This window comes from Plectropomus leopardus, chromosome 3 (assembly GCF_026936395.1).
Source record: "Plectropomus leopardus strain MGB_pleo_1.0 chromosome 3, ASM2693639v1, whole genome shotgun sequence".
Taxonomy (NCBI): domain Eukaryota; kingdom Metazoa; phylum Chordata; class Actinopteri; order Perciformes; family Serranidae; genus Plectropomus; species Plectropomus leopardus.
The window spans coordinates 21,222,583-21,243,705 of NC_142178.1; the positions used below are offsets into that span (position 1 = coordinate 21,222,583).

Here is a 21,123-nt window from a genome sequence, read left to right on the forward strand (position 1 = left end):
AATCAGAATCCAACCACCACCACAGAAACAATCACACACACACCATAGCTGACACACAGCCCTGGAGGACAGATCCTTCATAAAGGCTTGTTTCCTTATGCTAAATTTACCAGGCAGAAGAAAGTATTTCCCAACAGGTTCACTGCGGCGACTTCCTGTCAACTTGTTGAATAATTCACATGTATCTGATTCTTAATAAACTAAAAAAACCCACACTTTTACATCAGTAAAAGTCAACAGCACACTATCAAACTGCACTTCCAACTTTCTTATGTAGATAAGAACCTCTGAGGTTACACGTGCCAAGAGAAATCAATGTATTATGCATTAAGTTTCACTACCTCATTTAGACATTAAATATGTATCATGCAGTGGGAAATTTAATTTCAAATAAGGAAAAAAAGTCACATTAAGCCTCACGAGAATGTGGTTACCAAGTTTTAAAAGGAGGGCAGAGAGCAAAGTCCAAAACATCCAAGTCAGGTGATTGCTAGGTTTTGGGTAGGAACTCCTGGAATTCCAGACTGCTTATTTTGAGCTAATTTGAGTCAGCTGTTAAAATCATACTGGGCAGCTGAGCAAGTATTAACATATTTTCTGCAATGTAATAAGCAACCTGCAAGCCTTCACATGCTGGTATAAAAAACATTTAAGCATGTTACAATGCTATTAAAGGGATAGTTCACACAAAATCACAAACAGAGTTTTCCTCTTAACTGTAGTGCTTTTTATCAATCTAGATTGTTTGAATGTGAGTTGCAGGTTTTTGGAGATATTGCCCATAGAGATATATGCCTTTGCTCCAGTGTAATGGAACTAAATAGCACTCTGCCTGCTGTGCTCAAAGCACCAAAAAATACATCTGAAAAACTCAGCAACAATGTCTCTTTCCAGGAATCATGACCCGATTACTCAAGATAATCCACAGACCTTGTTGTAAGCAGTTTTATGAAGGTACTTTTTTCTTTCAACCAAACTTCAAACCACCGACTTTATCACTGCGCAGAAGAAGCTTGTATCTACTGATGGACGAGAGGCTCATGCTCGCAATAGCAATAGAGAGATAAAAATATCACTGGTGTCCTCCTTGGCTGAATTGTACCATTAGCTAGCTCAGTGCTGCTAGGTGAGCTAGCAGTAGATATACGCTTCCTTCTGTGCTGTGACATGGTTGGCAGTTGTAATTTAATTGAAAGAAAATACTTCTGACATGAAGTTCCTCACAACAAGGTCTGTGGGTTATCTTAAGTAATTGGGACATGATTTTCTGGAGAGACATTGCTGCTGAGTTTTTCAAATATTTTTTTTTTTGCACTTTGAACACCACAAACCGAGTGCCATCAGGGTCCATTATATTCAAGAGAAGGCAGACATCTCTACATCCAATATTTCCAAAATGTGGCAACTCACAACAAAACAATCTATGCTGATAAGCAGCACTACAGGTAAACGTAAAAATATGTCTTTTCAATTTTGCCATGAACTATCCCTTTAATATATTTTTGCCTATAGTCCCACAGATATGACCATTTAACATACTGATAGTATAAAAAGGAGTTTGCACAACAGTGAGAGCGTGACTGAGAAAAGAGGAGATGAAATCACTCAGAATCGTCTTAGTACCACAGCAACTACTCAGGAACGTCCACACAGGTCTGAGAGACAGCTGGTCCATCTGTTCCTGCCGTCAATTCTCCCAAAGAGGAAAAATGACTGGAATCAGGAATCTTACCCGTCTCCTGGAATGCTCCCTTACCTCACTGTTCCACACAGAAGCACAAACTGAAAAAACTCTGGCTGCATGAAACTTTCTATATGCAAATGACTTCAAGCTGATGCATCCCTGTTTCAGAAATAAACACAAGCTTCACACAGCTCTATTTGAAACACTGACAAAAGAGACTTACCAGTTTCCTCATCGATGGTAAATATCCCCAGGCCGGATCCATCTCGTATGGAGTATCGAATCTCTCCATCTCGGTCTTTGTCCTCATCCTCAGCTGATACAGTCATCACAGAAGTCCCAATAAGTGCATCCTCTTTTATAAATCCCTTTTCCACAAACGATCGGAACAAAGGCCTGTAGAGATTCTCATTTACATCCACCACGTCCACCTCAATGAAACAGGTTGATGACAAGGACATGGGCTTCCCTTTGTCTTTAGCTTTTGCCGTCAGGTTGTAGACCTGCTTTGTCTCATAATCTAGATTCTGCACGATCCGCACAGCACCACTGAGTTTGTCTACTTCAAAATTCCCGTCTCCGTTATCAATAAGGCTGTATCGTACTTGACTGGAAGGTCCAATATCGGGATCATGAGCCTCCAGCCACATAATTACCGTACCAATAGGAAGGTCTTCCCTCACTTTCACGCGATAATTAGGGGGGACAAATTTAGGGGGATTATCGTTCACATCTTCCAGGGTGATTTTAAGCGGCACTGTAGATACTAGTTGTGGCTCGTTCACTGCCTGGTCATGTGCTGCGATCTTCAAGACGTAAACTGGATGGAGCTCACGATCCAACGGCTTTGTCACAGTCACCACGCCAGTTTCCTGATTGATCGCGAAATGATCCGTGCCTCCCAAAATTGAATACTTCACAACTCCATTAGCTCCTTGATCCCTGTCTGTCGAATCCACCTGGATGATTTCTGTCCCGACAAGTGTACTCTCGCTTATTTCAACTGCATAAGAATCTTGCAAAAATTGAGGGCTGTTATCGTTGGCATCTAGGATCTTAACACCTAAGAGGCGTGATGAGGATTTCTGTGGTATGCCGAGATCATAAACTGTAATGTTGAGGGTGTACTGGTCTGTTGTCTCCCTGTCAAGAGGAGAATAAACCAAAAGCCAACCGGTTTCCATATCGACTATGAAGCGACTTTCTGTGTCCCCTCCTGAAATAACGTACACTAGTTTCCCATTGAAGCCGCTGTCTGAGTCCATGGCACTTAAATGGACAATCCGAGCCCCAACAGGCAGGTCCTCTTTGACTTCAATAACACTTGGGAAAGACTCTGCAAACTGCGGAGCGTACCGGTTGACTGAGTGAAAGTCCATGAAGTCATCCGGCTCAGTTTGTGTGTGGATTTTGCTGCCTTGAAGAAGCTTTTCAGCCAACATGGTAGCAACACCAGTTTCGACACATTTTAACTGGACTGGCTTACGTGCTGTGATGACAGTTATGTTCATGACCATTGGCTGAGTCTCATGTTCCCCGTCTGTTGCGATGACTTGTAAACTGTGAAGGGACACTTTAGCTGCCTCTCCTTCACTCAGCGTGTGCTTAAGTGAAAGCACACCAGAGTTTGGGTTCAGTTCAAACAGATCAAGATCATTCCCAGCTTTAATATGGTACCGTACTAGCTGTAGCTCGTCAGCGTCTATGGCAGACACAGTTGTTATCTGCTCTCCCTCTCCGTGATCTCTTGGGACAGTCACTTCACAGTCTACATTCTCAAACAAAGGCTTGTTGTCATTCAGGTTATTTAATGTTATGGTGACTGATGCCTCAACCTCTCTCCGGTAAGGTGCTCCCCAATCTGACGCCCTGACTTTGAGATTATAAATCCTTGGCATGAGCTCATAATCTAAGACCTCAGAGGTGCTGATGACACCAGAGAAGTAGTCTATGACAAATGGTTGAGGGCTCATATTGGTAATACTGTAGGTCACGTACCCATTCTCGCCTCTGTCTAGATCGGTGGCTTTCACCGTCACCACACTGGTCCCTATGGGTACATTCTCATCAACACTGGCCTTGTAGGATGTCTGCTGGAACTCAGGTGCATTGTTATTCACATCAATCACATCAACAATCACTTTTGTTGCCGCTTTTTTGTCACTGGTGATCACGTCTAGCTCAAACCGTGGGGCAAAATCAGCATTTATTGGTCCTGCAGTGCTGATTAAACCAGTATCTGGATTGATGGTGAATCTGTTCTTGTCAGATTTATGTCTAAAGGCATACTTTAGCTGTGGATACTTTGGCACGGCTGTTACCATAGTGACAGGTGTAAGAAGAGGGGCAAATTCGCTGAGATTGACTCTGTAAACGGCCTTTTCAAATATAGGAGGGCCCACTTTGAACTGTGCAGAAGTGACATGTACCAATTTAGCAGATGAAAATTGAGGGGGGCTGCCTTTGTCCTTCGCCTGTAAAGTGAGGTTGTATCCAAAAGGCTGGCTCTCCCAGTCTACATCTTTCACTGCTTTTATCTTATACTCCTTGCTCCCGGGGCTGCTTCTCACAGCCTTGAACTGCTGGAGAGGGTCACCGGCTACAATACTCAATGATGCGATCTCGCCGTTTGGTCCCTGGTCACTGTCCTCCACTGTCACAATAGCATAGGTGGGGTCATGGTCTGCATCTGAAGGGGCCAGGGTCACGGCAGTGATTACAGGTGCATGCTCATTGGCCTGCTCCACCCTCACTGTGAGTTTGGCCATGCTACTGAAGCCGCTGCTGCCGTACAGCTTCATGCCCCTGTCCACGGCAAGGATCTCCAACTCATACAGCTTTGTCTCAGAGTAGTCGAGTTTTCCGGTCAGTGTCACTATACCGCTTGTTGGATGAACCGCAAACATGTCCGTCCACTCCCTGAAACTATAGTAGTACTCTCCGTTCGTACCGATATCTGCATCTGTGGCCATGACCTTGGCCACACTTGTGCGTATGGCTGTGTTCTCCGGCAGAGAGATGCTATAGGATGTTGGTGAGAAGAGAGGCCTCAGATCATTGGTGTCCAGTACCTGCACTTTAACTCTAGTGCGACACTCAAAGTTAGTGTTCCTCTCTGTCGCTTTAACAGTCAGCATGTAGTGGTCTTTCACCTCGCGGTTCAGAATGGCAGTGCTGCCTCCTTTGGTCCTTATTCGCAAAAAACTGAAATCTCCCAGCAGGTAGTCCTCTGCTTTGAATAAATTCTCATTGTCTCCAGAGATGATTTTGTACCGTATCTCCCAGGCTGGGTCTGTGATATAGATCCCCATCTTGGTGTGACTCTCTAAGTAAGTCTTAGCAGCAGAGTTCTCATATATGGTGGCGTTGTAAACAGAGTGGGTGAATTGCATGGAGGCAGCCCCCTCCATCCTTTGGTTCCCTGCGCAGCCACAGAGGAGCTGTGGGAGCAGCACGAGCAGTGAAACCAAGTGCCTCCCCATTATCGTACCGTGTCCTTCACAGAACCACCTAAGAACAAGCAAAACAAAAATATGACTGTTAGTATTATAACAGGTTATCATGCACGTACACAAAATAACTGCAATTACAATTGAAAAATAAGGAAAAAAAGCACATGAAAGCAGCATTTTCTGCTATCAGCTCATACGGAAATATAATCCAAATTCAAAAAAATATTACTTTCTTCACTGTGCGCTTTCTCACAGTCCTTTAAATGTCATGACAAGTGATGGTTGGGCTGATAAATAGCTAAATGGGTAACATGTGGCTATACGATAAAGCAGAGCAGTCAGGTGACAAGATCTCAGCGTGACCTGATCCCACTTCTGCACAATGCCAGATGCCACATAAGTGCACTTCATAACAGAGAAACAGAATTCAAAGCTTATCAAGCTCAAACTGGCAAAAAAACACATGTAACTATATTTTCCTTGTTGATGCAAAAACATTTTAAATGTGCACATTTTATTTTTAATCTTGACTTTCTCATGTATAGAAATGCAACAGAATTATCATTTCTGCGCACCCACGAAGGAGTTAACACACAAACACATTATTCACACAAGCTGCAACAACTATGTAATACAATAACTTACAATGATACTGGACCTTTCTGCCAGTAAGACCAGCAATTAGAAACCCTGCAGTTGCAAAAATATACAAGAGTGATCCTTTTTCTATCCCGTCGAGCTACAATCAATGATGAAACCACAGAGGAGATGTGTATGAAACGGCTTAAGAAATTGCAGATTTATCCGTTTACAGCTGCTTTACAACGTCTCGGGCTGCGTGGGAGTTCGTACAAAGACAAATAAAAGCAAGACGTTGCTATGTCTGCGCAAGAGTGCTGTGTATAAAACCTACATTATTTACTTTAGGTGTGTCTGAACGACCCGAGCAGGGTTTAGTTATTAATGCTTCATGTGGGGTTAATAAGTAACAGAGTCTTGACTAAAAACACCTTAAATCTGAAACTATCGCCTGCAGGTAGCCTACAAAAGAACCATCTGCTTGTGGGCGACCATTGTAAAATTTCCAACTACAGCTAAAACTTCTAGTTTTTGTTTTTACATAGATCACCAAAAAATAAACATTTCCTGCAGTATTTCAACCGATGTGATGGTTCTACTGAGAAATACAAAAAAAAACGTGTTAAAATTTTTTTTTAACTTAGGTGCCTTTAGACTATTTTATTTCAAACCCCATCCCCCAACTAAAGCCATTCACTTCATGAGACGATGGCAGCCGTGCGCTTAGCAGAGATTTGCTTGGGGGAAAAAAAAAGGTCTACACTTTTCCAACAAAACGCAAAACGACACATAAATTACTGTCAGGATGAGTGCTAAACAACAGAAACTATTTGCTGTGTTAAAAACGACACTAAATCAATAGTTTCCACGAGGCTAAACTTCCCCCAAAGAGGCAGAGAGAGCAGCGGCGGTTGGTTTCTTTCACAGCCCCGCAGCTCACAATAGCCGTCCTAACCTATCTCAACTTTTTCACTCGTCGCACAGATGCCGAAAGGGAAACGCTAAAGAAGTCAAACCACCACCGAGAAGCAAAACAACGATTCACGTACCTCTTCTATTATTAATCTCGTATATTTGGAGGTTTTGCATGTAGTTTGTGGAGTCCAAATCTCGGCATGGTAGTACGTGGACTTGTCTCCTCTCCGTTACTCCATCTACCAGCAGCAGGCAGCCAGCCGCTCTCTCTCCGCTCACTGCTTCCCTTTCTCTCACTCACTCGAGCTGCCCGGTATCTTTCCGCGCTGCGCACGTCCGGATCTACTTACCGGCTGGCAGCAGGATAAAACCTTTCCGCTCTGAACCCAAAACCAGGGAGCCTACTTTGATTTTTTTCTGGCCCATATTATTTTTATCCAAAATATGGGGGCAAAAGTCTGTGCTCAACTAAATGAGGTTAATCTTGTAAACACCAATTCACTTCACCTATGCCCACCCGCCCCCAAAGTAGCCTTTCTTTATGAGGAGCGTCCTTTTGCTGAAATTATGTTACTAACATTTTGAAATCCAACACGTCCACTTGTGAGGACATGTTATTATAATTTGATATAATGATACAAAACTGCCATTATGCTCAAATCGCTTATTTTGACCATTTATGAGATGGAATTTAGGAATAAAGGACCCCTTCGTGACTTTTTCTCCATAGCCAATAGGAAATCTAGTTCCAGTTCATCTATTTTTCCACATCATTTGAATGAAAGGCTTTATTTGGAACCAAACTAATAATAATAAATAAATCAAACATATCATAAACAAACAAAAGTACAATATCCCAAAAGGAGACAGAAGTAAAATGTATAATCCCTAACCCTTACTCACTTTTTTCTTTTAACTCATATACTATTTCAACAATGCTAATTTTCATATCATTGCAAACACCTCAATGAAAATAACATTCAGCAGCGTCTTAATATTAGCACGTGAGATGTCCCTACAAAGGGCAAAACCTCTTCCTGCCCAAATGGGACTAACCTTAATCCAATATTCCCCTCTTCAGCTGCAGCCCAAACCACTTACATGCCGTGACAAGGCTCTTTGTGGAAAAAAAAATAAGGTGAGTTCAGAATGACCTCAAGCTGGTGGAAAGCAAACAAACACTACAAAGACTGCGTCAATTAGACAATAATTTATGCTGGCTGTGCTGCAAAATGACCCGTGAATTCACATCATAATTTAGTCTTCATCATGAAAAAAGGGGTGGAAAACTCTATTTTGCAAATAAAATCGTAGTTCAGGGCATCCCTGATGATGATAAATGGGCTAATAATACTTGCAAATACAAAGTTCCTCGCGCGTGTGGGTTGCAATTTAGATGTTTTAGCATCAGTTGTGGAGATTATCTTCTTGTCATTATTCTTACTCATATTATTGGCTGGGTTAGGGCTGAACATGTCCAGCAGTGCGTCCCAGGCTCTGTACTTTGGCATTAGGAGCAGGGTGACTGATGGTGGAGGTACACTCGCCATGAAGGCGCTGATCCCATCAACCCCCCCCCTCCTGACTCGCAGCCATCCTGACTGCTTCCCAGACCAAACGCTGCACTACATTCCCTCCACAGGCGCTCAGGAGTGTGGCTGCTATGCGATTGATGGCGCTGTCTCACTGCTCTTGCCCGGACTGCAGTGATCCAGCTGGTGCGCCTGCAGAAAGCCTGTGCTGCATGCAGCTAGACAACTTGTCAACTTGTACTGCTCCTGCCTGTGTGTGTGTGTGTGAGCGCGCGCGTGTGTGGTGCGTTTGAGGGCACAAAGCGTGCGTATTTGTGCATTTAGCTATTTGGCACAAGTCCGACAAAAACTCACTTTTCCTTAATGCAAAATAAAATACGCCTCGAGTTGCGAACAAAGTTTGTAAAATACGTTTTAAAACAAACCCACGAGCGTATGTGTTCTTATTTTACTCAGAGCTACTCACCAGACCAGCTGGATGATCGCCGGCTCCAAACTTCACTTCATAGAAATCCCGGCAGTTTTTGGTGAATATCTTTTCGCGAGCATCTCTCAGACGAGGATGGCTTGTGTGTGTGTGAGAATCCGTGTTTTCTCTTTAGTCCTTCGCAGTTTTCTGCTCCGATCCGCTCAGAGTCATCAGACTTGGTGGCTTTATAATGTAAAGCTGTAGGCTATGGCTTGCCTCTCTCCTTTCCTCCTCAACGGCTCAGGTGGAGTTGCATACTGTTGCTGCCTTCAGGTGATATCGGAAATATTGTAACCTTAATAGGAGAGCGCGAGAAGACATAAAAAGCAGTACAGAGTCGTGATTTTCTTGCCTTCCCGCTCGGAAAAGTGACAGAGCTACTGGGGATGGAGCTACTGAGAAAGGCAGCCACATGAGCATACTGATGGAGAAATTGATTACTTTGATATTCAGCCTTTATATTATAAGCTGTCTGCACATCTAATTAGCCTATTTGTCAGGCAGATAAATACCACTTAGTCTAATGAATTAATTAAAACGTGCATTGTATGTCTAATGCATATTTTATCCTTCAGCATAGCCTACTTTGAGGCACTTCTTGAATAAAAAACAGCAGTTAAAACATTTAAAAAAAAAAAATATCAAGGTCCATTTTTTTAAATTCCAAAAGCACTTGAGAGTCAATTGATAAACCGCACAGTTTAAAGGTATCAGAGCTCCTTGAAGGCATCTAGGATTTCGCACCTTCAGCTCTGACGTCGCAGATGCCTCTCTCATTCCTTGCATGCACAGCTCAGTGTACTGTCTGCAGTTTAGCTGCGTTTATTCCCTCCAAGAATCAAAGCAACGGCCTCACGTGCATTTTAAAATTTTGCTTACAGCTTTTCTTAATTCATATCCAGTTTACTGGTTGCATTCTTTAAGAAACCACCATGTAGTTTTATTAGTGATCAGTGAGCGTACTCGAGCATCGGAGAAGCAAATGTCTTCATTCAGCTCCTCAAAAACATGTGGTTAACAACTACACTCGACACCGTGCTGTGAAGTGGCTGCCAAAAAATGCCAGAGTGGGCTGGAGCCTGCGGTCCAGCGTGAGAATCTCTGCCTAATGTCCATTCAGCACTGGCTCATTAAAGTCACATTTGCCCACAGGCTGAGTAAACGAAAGAGACCTATGGGTTTAGTGTGTGTGCATGTGTGTGTGAGAGTGAAAAGGAAGAATGGGGGGAGGAAGGGAGAGAAAGATTGAGCTTGTGTGTCAGAGAGCAAGTGTGTAATGTTTCATCTCTCTCCTCTCTTGGTCTCCCCTCTATCTCACTCCCGCTTTTGTCCTAGACAATGTTAGGTATCTGAAACAGCGTTTTTTTGTTTTTTTTTCTTCCTCTCTCGCTTGCCTTTCCTCTGATCTGCCTGTAAAGCTTTAATTGAATTCAGGTCAGGTGATGCCCAGGGCTGGTTCCTCTGCTTTGATCTCGCCAAGTGTTTGCAGTCCTGGCTGCTGGGGGTCAGGTCCTGGTGCCTTATAGACCCTATATGTATGGGGAGGATGTATAGTGTTTGCATTGGGGAGCACCTCCAGTCCCTAAAAGAAACTGCAAGGAACTTTCATTATCTCCACCAGGCGTAAGCCTTGAGGGGATCATGTGTTTGGTCGTGTGTGTGTGTGTGCGCATGTGTGTGTGTGCATAGTTGTGTGTGAGTGAGCGTGTGAGTGAGCGTAGGCACCTGTCCGCAGCTAATCTTAAAAACTACTAGACCAATCAACCTCATAATTTGTGTGCACATGTATGACTGTGTACTGAAGGTCATCTCGTGGTTGCAAAGATTCATAACTGTTTATACCTTCGCTGAGTGCTGGCTCTACAATCCTCTTTTCAAGTTTTGTGTTGATTTTGGCAGCTCTTGTGGACAAAAATTTTAGTGTTTCCATAAGCACCACCACCTCGTGTCGTAGAGATCTTGATCTGATTAGCATGTGCATTTGATTTGGAAGCAAGTAAAAAAAGACACAACATGCTTTTAATACTTTTTTAAAATACAGCTGTTTGAAGGTAGCAATGAGGTAATGCATTTATTTGTGGCTATGCAGGATTAATAAATGTAATATGACAGTGATGAAACAAAGTTAATGTTTTTGCCACTAACATTAATTCCTAAATTGATGTAAAACCACGTGTTACACTTTATATCTTACATAAAATAGGCATATTACATAGCTGTCTCAGAGAACCAATTCAGGATTGATTCTGAATTCTTTCAATCTGACAATTATTTTTATCTGCTGAATGACCGACCAAGGTTCAGTTGTTTTTACAGGTGCTCTATTACTATCCCTTTTAGCTGGTCTACATGCCACATATTGTATCCTCTTGTTATGCATGGAATCGGACCCAAGGACACGGCATTAAAAATGAAAACAGAAATAGTCAAAGTTCTTGCTCATGGTGTCATTATGTAGGTCATATAAAGGCATTAGTATTAAATTGTGACTTTCATAACCAGCTTAAAACTACTTGTAGGTGCTTTAATTATTAGTTATGCAAACTTTAGAGATATAACGTTGACTTGAAATCAGGAGGCACTGAAGAATAGCATCCAGGAGATTTTTTTATTGGACATTAATTATCTTTTTATGTCATTCTGACTGTATGTTGTATGATAGACTGATGACTGACTCATCAGTTTTTTCTCCTGTGTGAAAAACACTCCAGTCTTCAGTCTAAAAGCCTCATTATGACTGAGTCTACAGTATGCCGCATATTTCCTCTCATGCAACACACTGCAGGCTCAATTTCCACTTAAAATCATACTAATCCGCTACAGATTGTCCTCACGTTGTTGAGAGATGTTAGGAGCGGGCACACGACGCCGTGCTGAGTGAGTTACTTCTCCTTTCCCCCCATGACTAATGTCCTAAGCTGTAGGTTCCCCTGCAACTTGAAACTGGAGAGAGATCAGGAAAAGATACAGATGATTTGTAGTGAGCCTGCAGCAAGAGAGCACCAAGGTATCTGTTTCTCCCACCAACCAATCTGTGTAGAATCTGAATCCTGAGGCAGAGCTTAACTGTAAGAGAGATTAGAATAATTCAATATCCATCCTGCTGTAGTGTCCTCGAGTAAAGACACTGACCCTCTCAGAGCTGGTGCCACTGTTCTTAAGATGAACCTTTGTGCAAAAAGAGTACATTATCTCCAAATAAACTACAGTACTACCCAAAGAGCTGGGTTTTTTTGGGCTTCAAAATGAAGCTTTATTTTGTCACACAAATTACCTGCAACTAAGGGTGGGGAGTTTTTTTTAGAAACTTACATGAGAAATTTATGGGAAATAATAATAAACAATTGACATTGCCCCTGCAGCTGGAGACAAACTGCTGTGCTCTTAAAATAAAGTCTTCATGCCGCCTCAAGCAAAGCAGGAGATTATCTTAGCAAAGCCCCTTGGTTGTAGAAGCTTCCGTAATTACCTAAAAAAATGACACAAGAACACACCGTGCTATATCTGGAGCGACCTGTTTGGAGAGTTAACATTACTGCATTATTTAGTTGGTTGTATTACTTAAAGAGAGCATGCAAGGGAAAAATAAAACGTGTGAAATAGATTAGTGCACTTCTCTCTGCATGCAAGGTTATCATGAAAACCTGTACCATGTCCTCTGGGAAATCAGCAACCCCCTTCTTTCTCGGCTTATAAACTCTACATTTGACTCAGACTGGGCTGCATTTCGAAGCTCTTTGTTATTCACTGGTTCATAAGCCAAATAAGATGGCTGTCCTTGGAGACGTCCCCAGATGGATCACAGTAGTGCATTCAAAATGTAGTGTAAACAGACTGTTCGCCTTATTAGCCCTGAGAACAAAGTCTATCTAGTGTAGTCTCTCCAGGAGGACAGAGGACACTGAACATGATTTTATATTGTTAATATTTTACTATACTGTAGCTCTTTGTATTTTTTGTATTTTGTCACATTTTGGCATTTATCTAAAAGATACACTCAACCATTTGCAGGTAATATTACTTTGTTACTTTATTACTTAGTTTATATTATTAAACTGACTACTTCAATATTTTGGGAAATGCGCTCAGTCACTATTTTTCTGAGCAGTATGAGATGATTGATACAACTGTCTTGCACAGAAGTGGTAGGCCTGTCGATCTCATTTAAGCCGCACTTTGTTTTTGTGCATTTCCCATAATAGTCCACCATGTTGGAAAATATTATTTGCACTTATGGTTTATGTTAGGATTTTAAAAATGGTAAAATATAGCTACTCGTGATCTTTAGAGGTGCTAGTAAGCAGGTAGCTACAATTGGACAGAACTGGGCTGTTCATCTGTTTCCGTCCGGCTCCCAGGAAGCAAATTTGCAAATCCTAGGATAGTGAAGGAATGACCCGTCCTCTGCTCCCCCGATGAGTGCCTAGTACTCGTTGCCTTGGTTGGATTGGTTAGGTTTAGGCAAGCAGAGTGGGGCTGGTTGGGGTTAGGGTAAGAATGTCAGGGTAAGCCAATCAGAGGCAGAGTAAGATGGGACACTCCTCCGCTATCCTCAGATTTGCAAATTCAGTTCCAGGAAAGCAGCTCAGCAATGCTTCCAATTTTTCCTCTGTGGCCCACCTGACTCTTTCTATTATTCATTTTTGTTGCAGTGAAGTTTAAAATTAGTAAAAGTTTTCTCAAGCTGATTAAAGCAATTTAGAAATCGGTTACGTCGTCACAATGTAAATTCTATTAGTGGAGTGGAAACTCACTGCAGGAGCCACTGGAAGAAACACTGCTGTGCACAGGCCCTATACAGAGGGCCGTAGACCCCGAAAATAAACCCTGGAGACTAGAGTTTTTCTTGGTGTATGCACCAGGCGAGCACCGTTATGTAAGTATTATTATACATTTATAGCTTCCAGTATATATGCTAAACTATAGCTTCATATTTAACATTCATGCATATATATATATATATATATATATATATATATATATATATATAGCTGGGGTTAGCTGCTAGTTGTCTTAAATTAGCATAGGCTATTGATTGGACACAGGGGAAACGGGGAAACATGCTGCTAGAAGCTAACAAAACCCAAATTTATCTGTTATCTGTAAAAACGACTATTTTTGTATATTAGCTGGTGAGTACTGGGAGGATTTTGTTTCCTTTGGACACAGCCAGGGTAGCTGTTTGACCCTGTTTCTAGTCTTTATACTAGTCTTTCTGACAAATTCTAACTGTAGCAATATATTCCAACAGACAAACATAAAAGTGGTACTGATCTTCACACCTGTCTCCCAACTAGGATGTGAATAAGCGTTATTCCCAATATCTCAAACTATTCCACAAAGCCTATCAGAGAAGTATTTGGTCTTGTTTAATCGTGTAGCTCAGATGCAGTGAAACATGTAATTTTCCTGCTTCATGTCAAATCACCTTTCCTCCTCCTCTTCCCCAGAGACTCTGGACTCTGGAGTGCTGATTGACTTGCTGGCAGAGTGAAAGGCTTGGGGAGATAATATCTCTGAAGAGTGTGTACTTAATGTACAGTATCATGGCTGCTTACCATATGCAGTGCAGCCTATCTGTGCAATGTCATGCCAGGCTAAAAGGTTGACTGAAGTAGAATAAATTGTTATGGTTTAGGATAAAGTAATTTAATCTGCTTTTGCATGCAGAATAACTCTCTGAGTCTGCATCATATATGTTACTGTCACACATACGCAGCACGTCAACATGCAGAATCTGGTTACGTTTTTTTATTGAGGCACACCTCCTTCAGCTCTTGAGAGGCCAGCGCTTTGATGTGATGTAATGTGTAAAGGCGGTGGGGGATAAACAACAAATTGAACACAACACTGACTGATATTTTTGATGTACGGTATTCCACCAGTCATTTTTGTCCTTACTAAATCCTAATCCCACAGAAATTGTGTCGGGATTATACACAAAAGGCACATTTTGGACATGGATTTGCATGGATGGATTAGTAAAGCCTTGTAATGGAGGCTCGTGCATGTAGAGAAACCTCCATCCTCTTGTTGTTGCACATTAAAACGATGCCGTGCTCCACTTTATGTTAACACACATTACTCATCTCCCACCCGGGGAGCACAGATAATTTCTCACAGCTATAAAAGTTGTGAATTTGTATATATCAGCAAGAAACAGATGCCCAAGTCAGAAATGTTCTGCTTTACAAGGACAGTTTCACATGTCAACAAACCACTCAAAACAGCAGACACCCAGCGCTGTATGTTCATTTGCAGCTTAGAGCTTTAAGACAGTGATACAGAGGATTGTGCTTTGAACCCCTGAGGATGATGTTGCCTTTCACTCACCCAGCCCACATTTTCTCTTGAACAAACTGGCGCTCGGGAAACAGAAAATTGCAAATAAAACAAAACCATTAAGTCCTTCACAGTGTATTCATTTGGGCTCCACAAGACACCGCCTCGCTCTTCAGTTGCGTTCTTTGTACAAAAACAAGCCAATCATAGTCCTCTGGCAGTCATGTATTATGTATTTACAGACACATTTGCTTATCTAATAGGAGCCATATCACGTCTCAGATTTAGACAGTTTAGGGAAGGCCCCGAGGCCCTCACACTGCTTCCTAATCCTCAGATCTGGAGGATGTCATATCTCTCATGGGAGTGCATAAAGGACCTAAAAGGACCAAAGTTTGCCTCGTTCTCTTTGTCTCTCCATCTTGTGTACAAAACAGAGTGTGACTAAGTGCTGGAATAATGCATGCACGTCCTTGGCAGACTCACAGCACAGGATGGGTGCATGGTCCCTGCCTACAGACAATATTTTGTGTAATCATCAGCGGAAAACAGACAGGCCATGTTCAGTCCATTTTCACTGCAGGGACAAATTGAACTTATGTAAATGTAGGTTTCTTGTTTCTGAAGTCTGTAAGTTCTTTACCACAGGTAACCAAAAACTGTGGATCACTTTTACGCTAAATTAACCATTTGCTAAGCCCCTTCCCCAAAAAGCGACTGGTCAATCATAGTTAGGCTCCCGCTACTAGGCACAGTCAGTTTGGAAGATGACTGGGGTCGCCTTTCCAAAAGTTTTGATAGTCTTTCTCTGCTCTAAACTGCAAATGTTTGTATCTCTTCCTATTAGGGGTTTGCCAATCGTTAACACTTTCCATAATTGATCACTGGAAAAATTATCCATCCATCCGTCCATTTTCTACTGCATATCCGGGGTCGGGTCGCGGGGCAGCAGCCTAAGCAGGGAAGACCAGACTTTTCTCTCCCCGGCCACTTTGTTCAACTCTTCCCGGGGGATCCTGAGGCGTTCCCAGGCCAGCTGAGAGACATAGTCTCTCCAGCGTGTCCTGGGTCTTCCCCGGGGCCTCCTACCGGTGGGACGTGCCCTGAACACCTCACCAGGGAGGTGTCCAGGAGGCGTCCTAATTAGATGCCCGAGCCACCTCATCTGGCTCTTCTCAATGCGGAGGAGCAGCGGCTCTACTCCGAGCTCCTCCTGGATGACTGAGCTTCTCACCCTATCTCTAAGGGAGAGCCCAGCCACGCTACGGAGGAAGCTCATTTCGGTCGCTTGTACCCGGGATCTCGATTTTGGAAAAATTAATGATGGATTAATAGTTACCTTTGCTCATTTCAAACAACACAAAATGTGTTTCTTCCTCACTCAAAGCTCACAGCAACATGTTGCATGTACTGCGACAGCATTGCATAGCCTATTGATTAATTGATCAGATTTCACATGTTCCAATAATTCTTAAAGACCAATCAATGAATTGTTGATTAACTGTTTATCATCCCTTTTTCCTATCTTACTACTTGGCTATTTCAATACCAAAGAGAATATCATCAGCTAAATGCATTATTCCGTAGGATTACAGGTTACACGAGCAAAAGACCCCTTTGGGATTACAACAGCCACTTTATATTTACTCACAGCATGTGAGCCAGCTCTGAATGTTTCTGTATCAGTGCCATGCCATTGTTCGGCCCTGAGTTCTGAAACACGATTAGTCTAAAAAATGTCCCATTGAACCGGTTGCCCATTTGTCCAACAGCCCATTATCCCCATAAATAACGCCCATAGCACCAAAGTCTCTCTCTCTCCAAAATACAAACTCCCTGTAGTTAGTTTCAGTTTCCCGGTGACATTTGAGCCTCTGAACCCAGGGTTTTTTGCTGACCCTTTGCTGTGTTTCTCAGCGTCATCTGAGCCACCAATCGTGGGTGTTTTTCCTAATCCTTTGCAAAATTTTGAAGCAGTGTTTGAGCCACCGAACCTGTGGGTTTTTTTGCCCTCCCATTGCTGCTTTTCCAGCAGCTGTTCTGCCACTAAACATGGGTATTTTGAGCCAAAACGTGCTATTTTCCCAACCATAAGTGATTTTTTGTGCCTAAACCTCACTACACATTGACCACAGCATTGTTGAACAATGTATAATCTCAATGTATTCGCTACAAAATATTGTAGAAATGTAACGTATCTGTGGTTTACAGAAACATACAATAAGAACATTTTTTCTTGTGATTGGATTGTGTCTTTTTGGAGAAACAGGACTTGGGAGCAATGGCCTTTTGCTTTGGGATTACGAAAAAAAAAGGTTTCAGTCCCACTATGTACGTGCCAGTTCTGGAAGTTTCTGTATCAGAGTATAGCATCACGTTAGCAACCTTATAATACTTAATTATATGTAATAGATGTAGGTGTAACAAGTGCTACACCCTGCAAACAATGCTGCTCCAATGTTGTATATGCATTATCATGATGACTTTTTGCTTGGGGCTTGTAACATCAGGCCCAGTCTTTAAGCACGATGTATGTAGCCATATTTGGGACCTTTTTCCAGAGCTGTCATCTTAAAACAAGTCATCCAGACACAAGCCACAGTTTTCAACTCATGGAGCTGGCGATAAGTAGCTCGCGAGCTAACAACAATAAAATTTGCCACTGACAGTTGTCGTTTGTCATTTGTTGGCAGCAACAATTGTCAAGGCTGCTTTTGTTGAACCCTGTCTAGAATCAGACACACTATTTAAAAAATTACAAAGAATTCTGAGTGATAAATCTGCCTATGTTATCATTTTAAAGTACATGTGTACGAACAGAAAGCTTGATTCATATAGTAACTAATAGAGGTTTACTGATCAGTCAGTTCAGTATTTTTTTTCTTATCTTTACTAAAACGTGTTCAGCTGTTGATATGGTGGTCAGATTGCCAGCCAGAAATATTGTTTCATGCCTGCTTCCTGCTCCCCAGAGTTACTAAAATTCATGGCACATGAGATGTATTCTCACGGTGCATTATGTGCATGAAACTGACATTGTGAGATGGATGTCAGCTCTGTCTTCTCCTCACAGATTCTCAGCAGGAAAATGGCAAAGTGCTTCGGTGGCACATAATCCACCCTCGGGATATATTCAGGGACGGCTGCGCTGGTGGCACTAACAGCGCTGTCCCTGCAGTAAGGCGATATGTTCCTCTCTGTGTGTCATGATTGTGTTTTTGTGACGTGTGTAACACTTTATATAAATGAACTGGCTCAGAGATAGTGACTTAAATTGAGGTGCATTTTTGTGTTAAAGTCCCCTCTGCAAGACCAAGAGCTGGAGATCAGTGCCAGGACAGAGATGCAAATCAGACTAGCAGCAGGTGGAGAGTGGCATTCATCAATGTTTGATGGGCTTCTTTCTTTCTTAGTCTGGCAAACAGCACAGAGAGATGAACAAGAAGCAAACACACGCAGCCAAACTGTGTCGCTGAGGGTCATTATCATGTCACGTTTTGTCTTAAATCAATATTCCGCACGTAAACATTTTAAAAGAATAAAAAGACCTTGGAAGAATAACTCATTCCATTTTCATCAACTTCCTCGTCTCTGCTGGAGCTCGTCAACCGCTCTGTGAGTGAAAGCCCTTTCTTCACTCGTCTTTCATTCAATTAGATATAATGGGGTAAAATGCGCCTGCTTGCAGTGCTTAGGGTTATTTTTGATACATCAGTTTCCACCCTCTGCTCCTAAAAGAATGACATCACACACAATACTCGCTGACATTTTTGACACTTGTTGCAGAATAGATTTGTTGCTTTTGGAGAAGGTTTACCCAGTAATTCAATTGGTAAGTTTTTGATTTGCTGGTATAAGAAAAGCCAGTTTGAACTGGAGATGCTGCTGTAATATTAAGCTTATTTGGATGTAGAAGTTCAGGCAGTTGCACACAGCAGCTGTGTCAGTCAACTGATTATCAGTACAACACATCAACATAATAAAAAGTAGTAAGTTTACACACTGTACGTATATATGGCTGTTTAAACGGAATAAAGCCTATAGGTGCAATACATGTTCATATATTAAGGTGCCTTTAAGCAGGAGACTAAAGATGGTTTTACGGCCCTCATATGTCATGTGTCCAAATAATGTTTACATCCTATGTAGAGTCACAGCTGTTCACATCTGGTATCAGAATTTGCTTCATGTCAATCATATTGGGAAAACAGTCATATTTCATTTGTGATGTCACATGCCACTTTCTGAACAGATGTTTTGAAGTCTGGAGATGAGTTTGATTTGCTTGGTGTCATCTTGGCAGTTGAAGCCTGAAAGTTAAAATATGGAAAAGGGGACAAGCAAGCAACAAGCACCAGCTGAGAGTGGAAGCCAGAGACACCCAGATCAAACACACCTCAGTTCATACGCCTAAATATGCTCCTTTTGAAACAATAATTGTCATGATGGCAATGTTAGAGGAAGAATTAGCTATTAGAAACCAAACGCTGCGTGGTATGGTGCAGCTCGGCTGGACCCAACTCGACTAACTGTTTTTTGTATTTTATGAGCAAAAGCTGTGGCTAATACCTGGAACTTTTTTTGTACCACAGACGTTCTGAGTGATCTGAGCTGATACAAGAAGGTGGAGTTCAAAGGCTGCAGATCATTGATTAGTCACAGAAATCATCACTGGCACAACACCAGACATAATGCACAAACCCAGCATTTTCCAAAAGCCAAGCTACTGTCAAGTCAAGTCAAGTCAAGTCAAGTCAAGTCAGTTTTATTTATATAGCCCATTATCACAAAACATGGTTTGCCTCAGAGGGCTTTACAGTGTACGACATCCCTCTGCCCTTAGACCCTCACATCACCCAAGGAAAAACTCCCCAAAAAGAACCCCTGTAACGGGGAAAAAAAAGAGGAAGAAACCTCAGGAAGAGCGGTAGAGGATGATGAGGGATCCCTCTTCCAGGACGGACAGACGAGCAATAGATGTCGTAAATAGCAAATGAAATACAATCATGGCAAAAAAAGAAAGAGAAAGAGAGAGGGGGAGAGAGGGTGGGGAGAGAGGCGGGCACAGCAATAATAGAAACAGATGCATGTCATATTACAATAATGGCAGGTGTGAAATTAGTAATTGCTCTCTATGATGATGTTGAGAGAGATGATAACAGTCTCATGCATATGTGAAAGGGAGTTGTCTAAAGGTAAGATCACAGCATCGGCGCAACCAGGACCAGACCACGATCAGGGCGAGCGGGGGGCACAGAATCAGTACAGCCACAGCACGAGCACAACCAAAGGCAGGGTCGCAGCATCAGCACAGCTATCACCACGGTCAGGCACAGTCAAGGTTACGGCCAGGATCCAGGGAAACTAGGAAACAAGGGAGCAGGAACGCTCCCGAAAGGCAACAGGATTAGCGTAGTGCAGTTCAACAGACCCAGGCTCTGTAATCGCGAGCCCCAGGTAGTGAGAGTACCACATGGCTATCACAGAGCTAAGCTAAGCTTGCACATGGCAATGCAGTTAACAGACATGCATGATTTCTGATGGCGGCATTGAGAGAAGGAAAGGAGCTCAGCGTATCAGGGGAAGTCCCCCGGCAGGTTAAACCTATGTCAGCCTAACTACGGGCTGGTCCAGGCAGGCTGTCTAGGCCTGTTACAATAATGTTATAATAATTACTTTATATTCTTATCAAGACTACTTCAAGATACTTATCATGATTGAGATCATGTCAATAAATAATACAATACTGGCCTTGTGTTAACACGCATGCTTGTTGTCATAAGAATGTCACCAACATTTTTAACATGACACCAGATTAAACAGCAGGTTTTTCCAGACCAGTATAAGGACTTGGGCACAGTGTGTAAGAAAACTATGGTGAGTTGTGTTTCTTCGGGTTATTTAATTTTTTTTTTCAAATTCCAATACCAATGTCTGTATACTCTTAAGAATTTAAAGTTCATTGATCTTCGAAAGGGTGTATCATTATGCTTTGTATTATCAGTATATCAGTGGCACAAACTGGTCTTAAAAATATAATTAAATTTATAAAATTAAAATTATTTGTTCCGTGTTTGATTGCAGATGAAAGGAGTGTAGAGTTGAAGATGATACCATGACATGGCACTTTCACCCAGCGGCGCTATTGCGATGTTGATGTGATTGAAATTCCTTCCTAGACATCTGCAGTAGAAAGTGAAATAGAGAAAA

The 21,123-nt window shown here is 42.2% G+C and overlaps 1 protein-coding gene across 8 annotated transcripts in view; it reads right to left on the reverse strand.

Moving 5' to 3' along the window:
* The window catches only part of fat1a (FAT atypical cadherin 1a), an 86,074-nt gene extending 77,172 nt beyond the window's left edge, over positions 1 to 8,902 (reverse strand). For 7 of the 8 annotated variants that reach the window (XR_015776253.1, XR_015776254.1, XM_042484526.2 and 4 more), the window contains exons 1-2: positions 6,765 to 6,909; positions 1,908 to 5,194 (exon numbers count right to left, since the gene is read on the reverse strand). Coding sequence is in view for 6 of the 8 variants with exons in the window: in XM_042484526.2 (XP_042340460.2) it covers positions 1,908 to 5,166 (3,259 nt within the window). In the remaining 2 variants the exon portion in view is untranslated. Of the gene's footprint in view, positions 1 to 1,907; positions 5,195 to 6,764; positions 6,910 to 8,628 lie in introns of those variants that run through there. The other variant, XM_088075862.1, reaches the window with a different exon arrangement.
* Between the last annotated feature and the right edge of the window lie 12,221 nt (positions 8,903 to 21,123).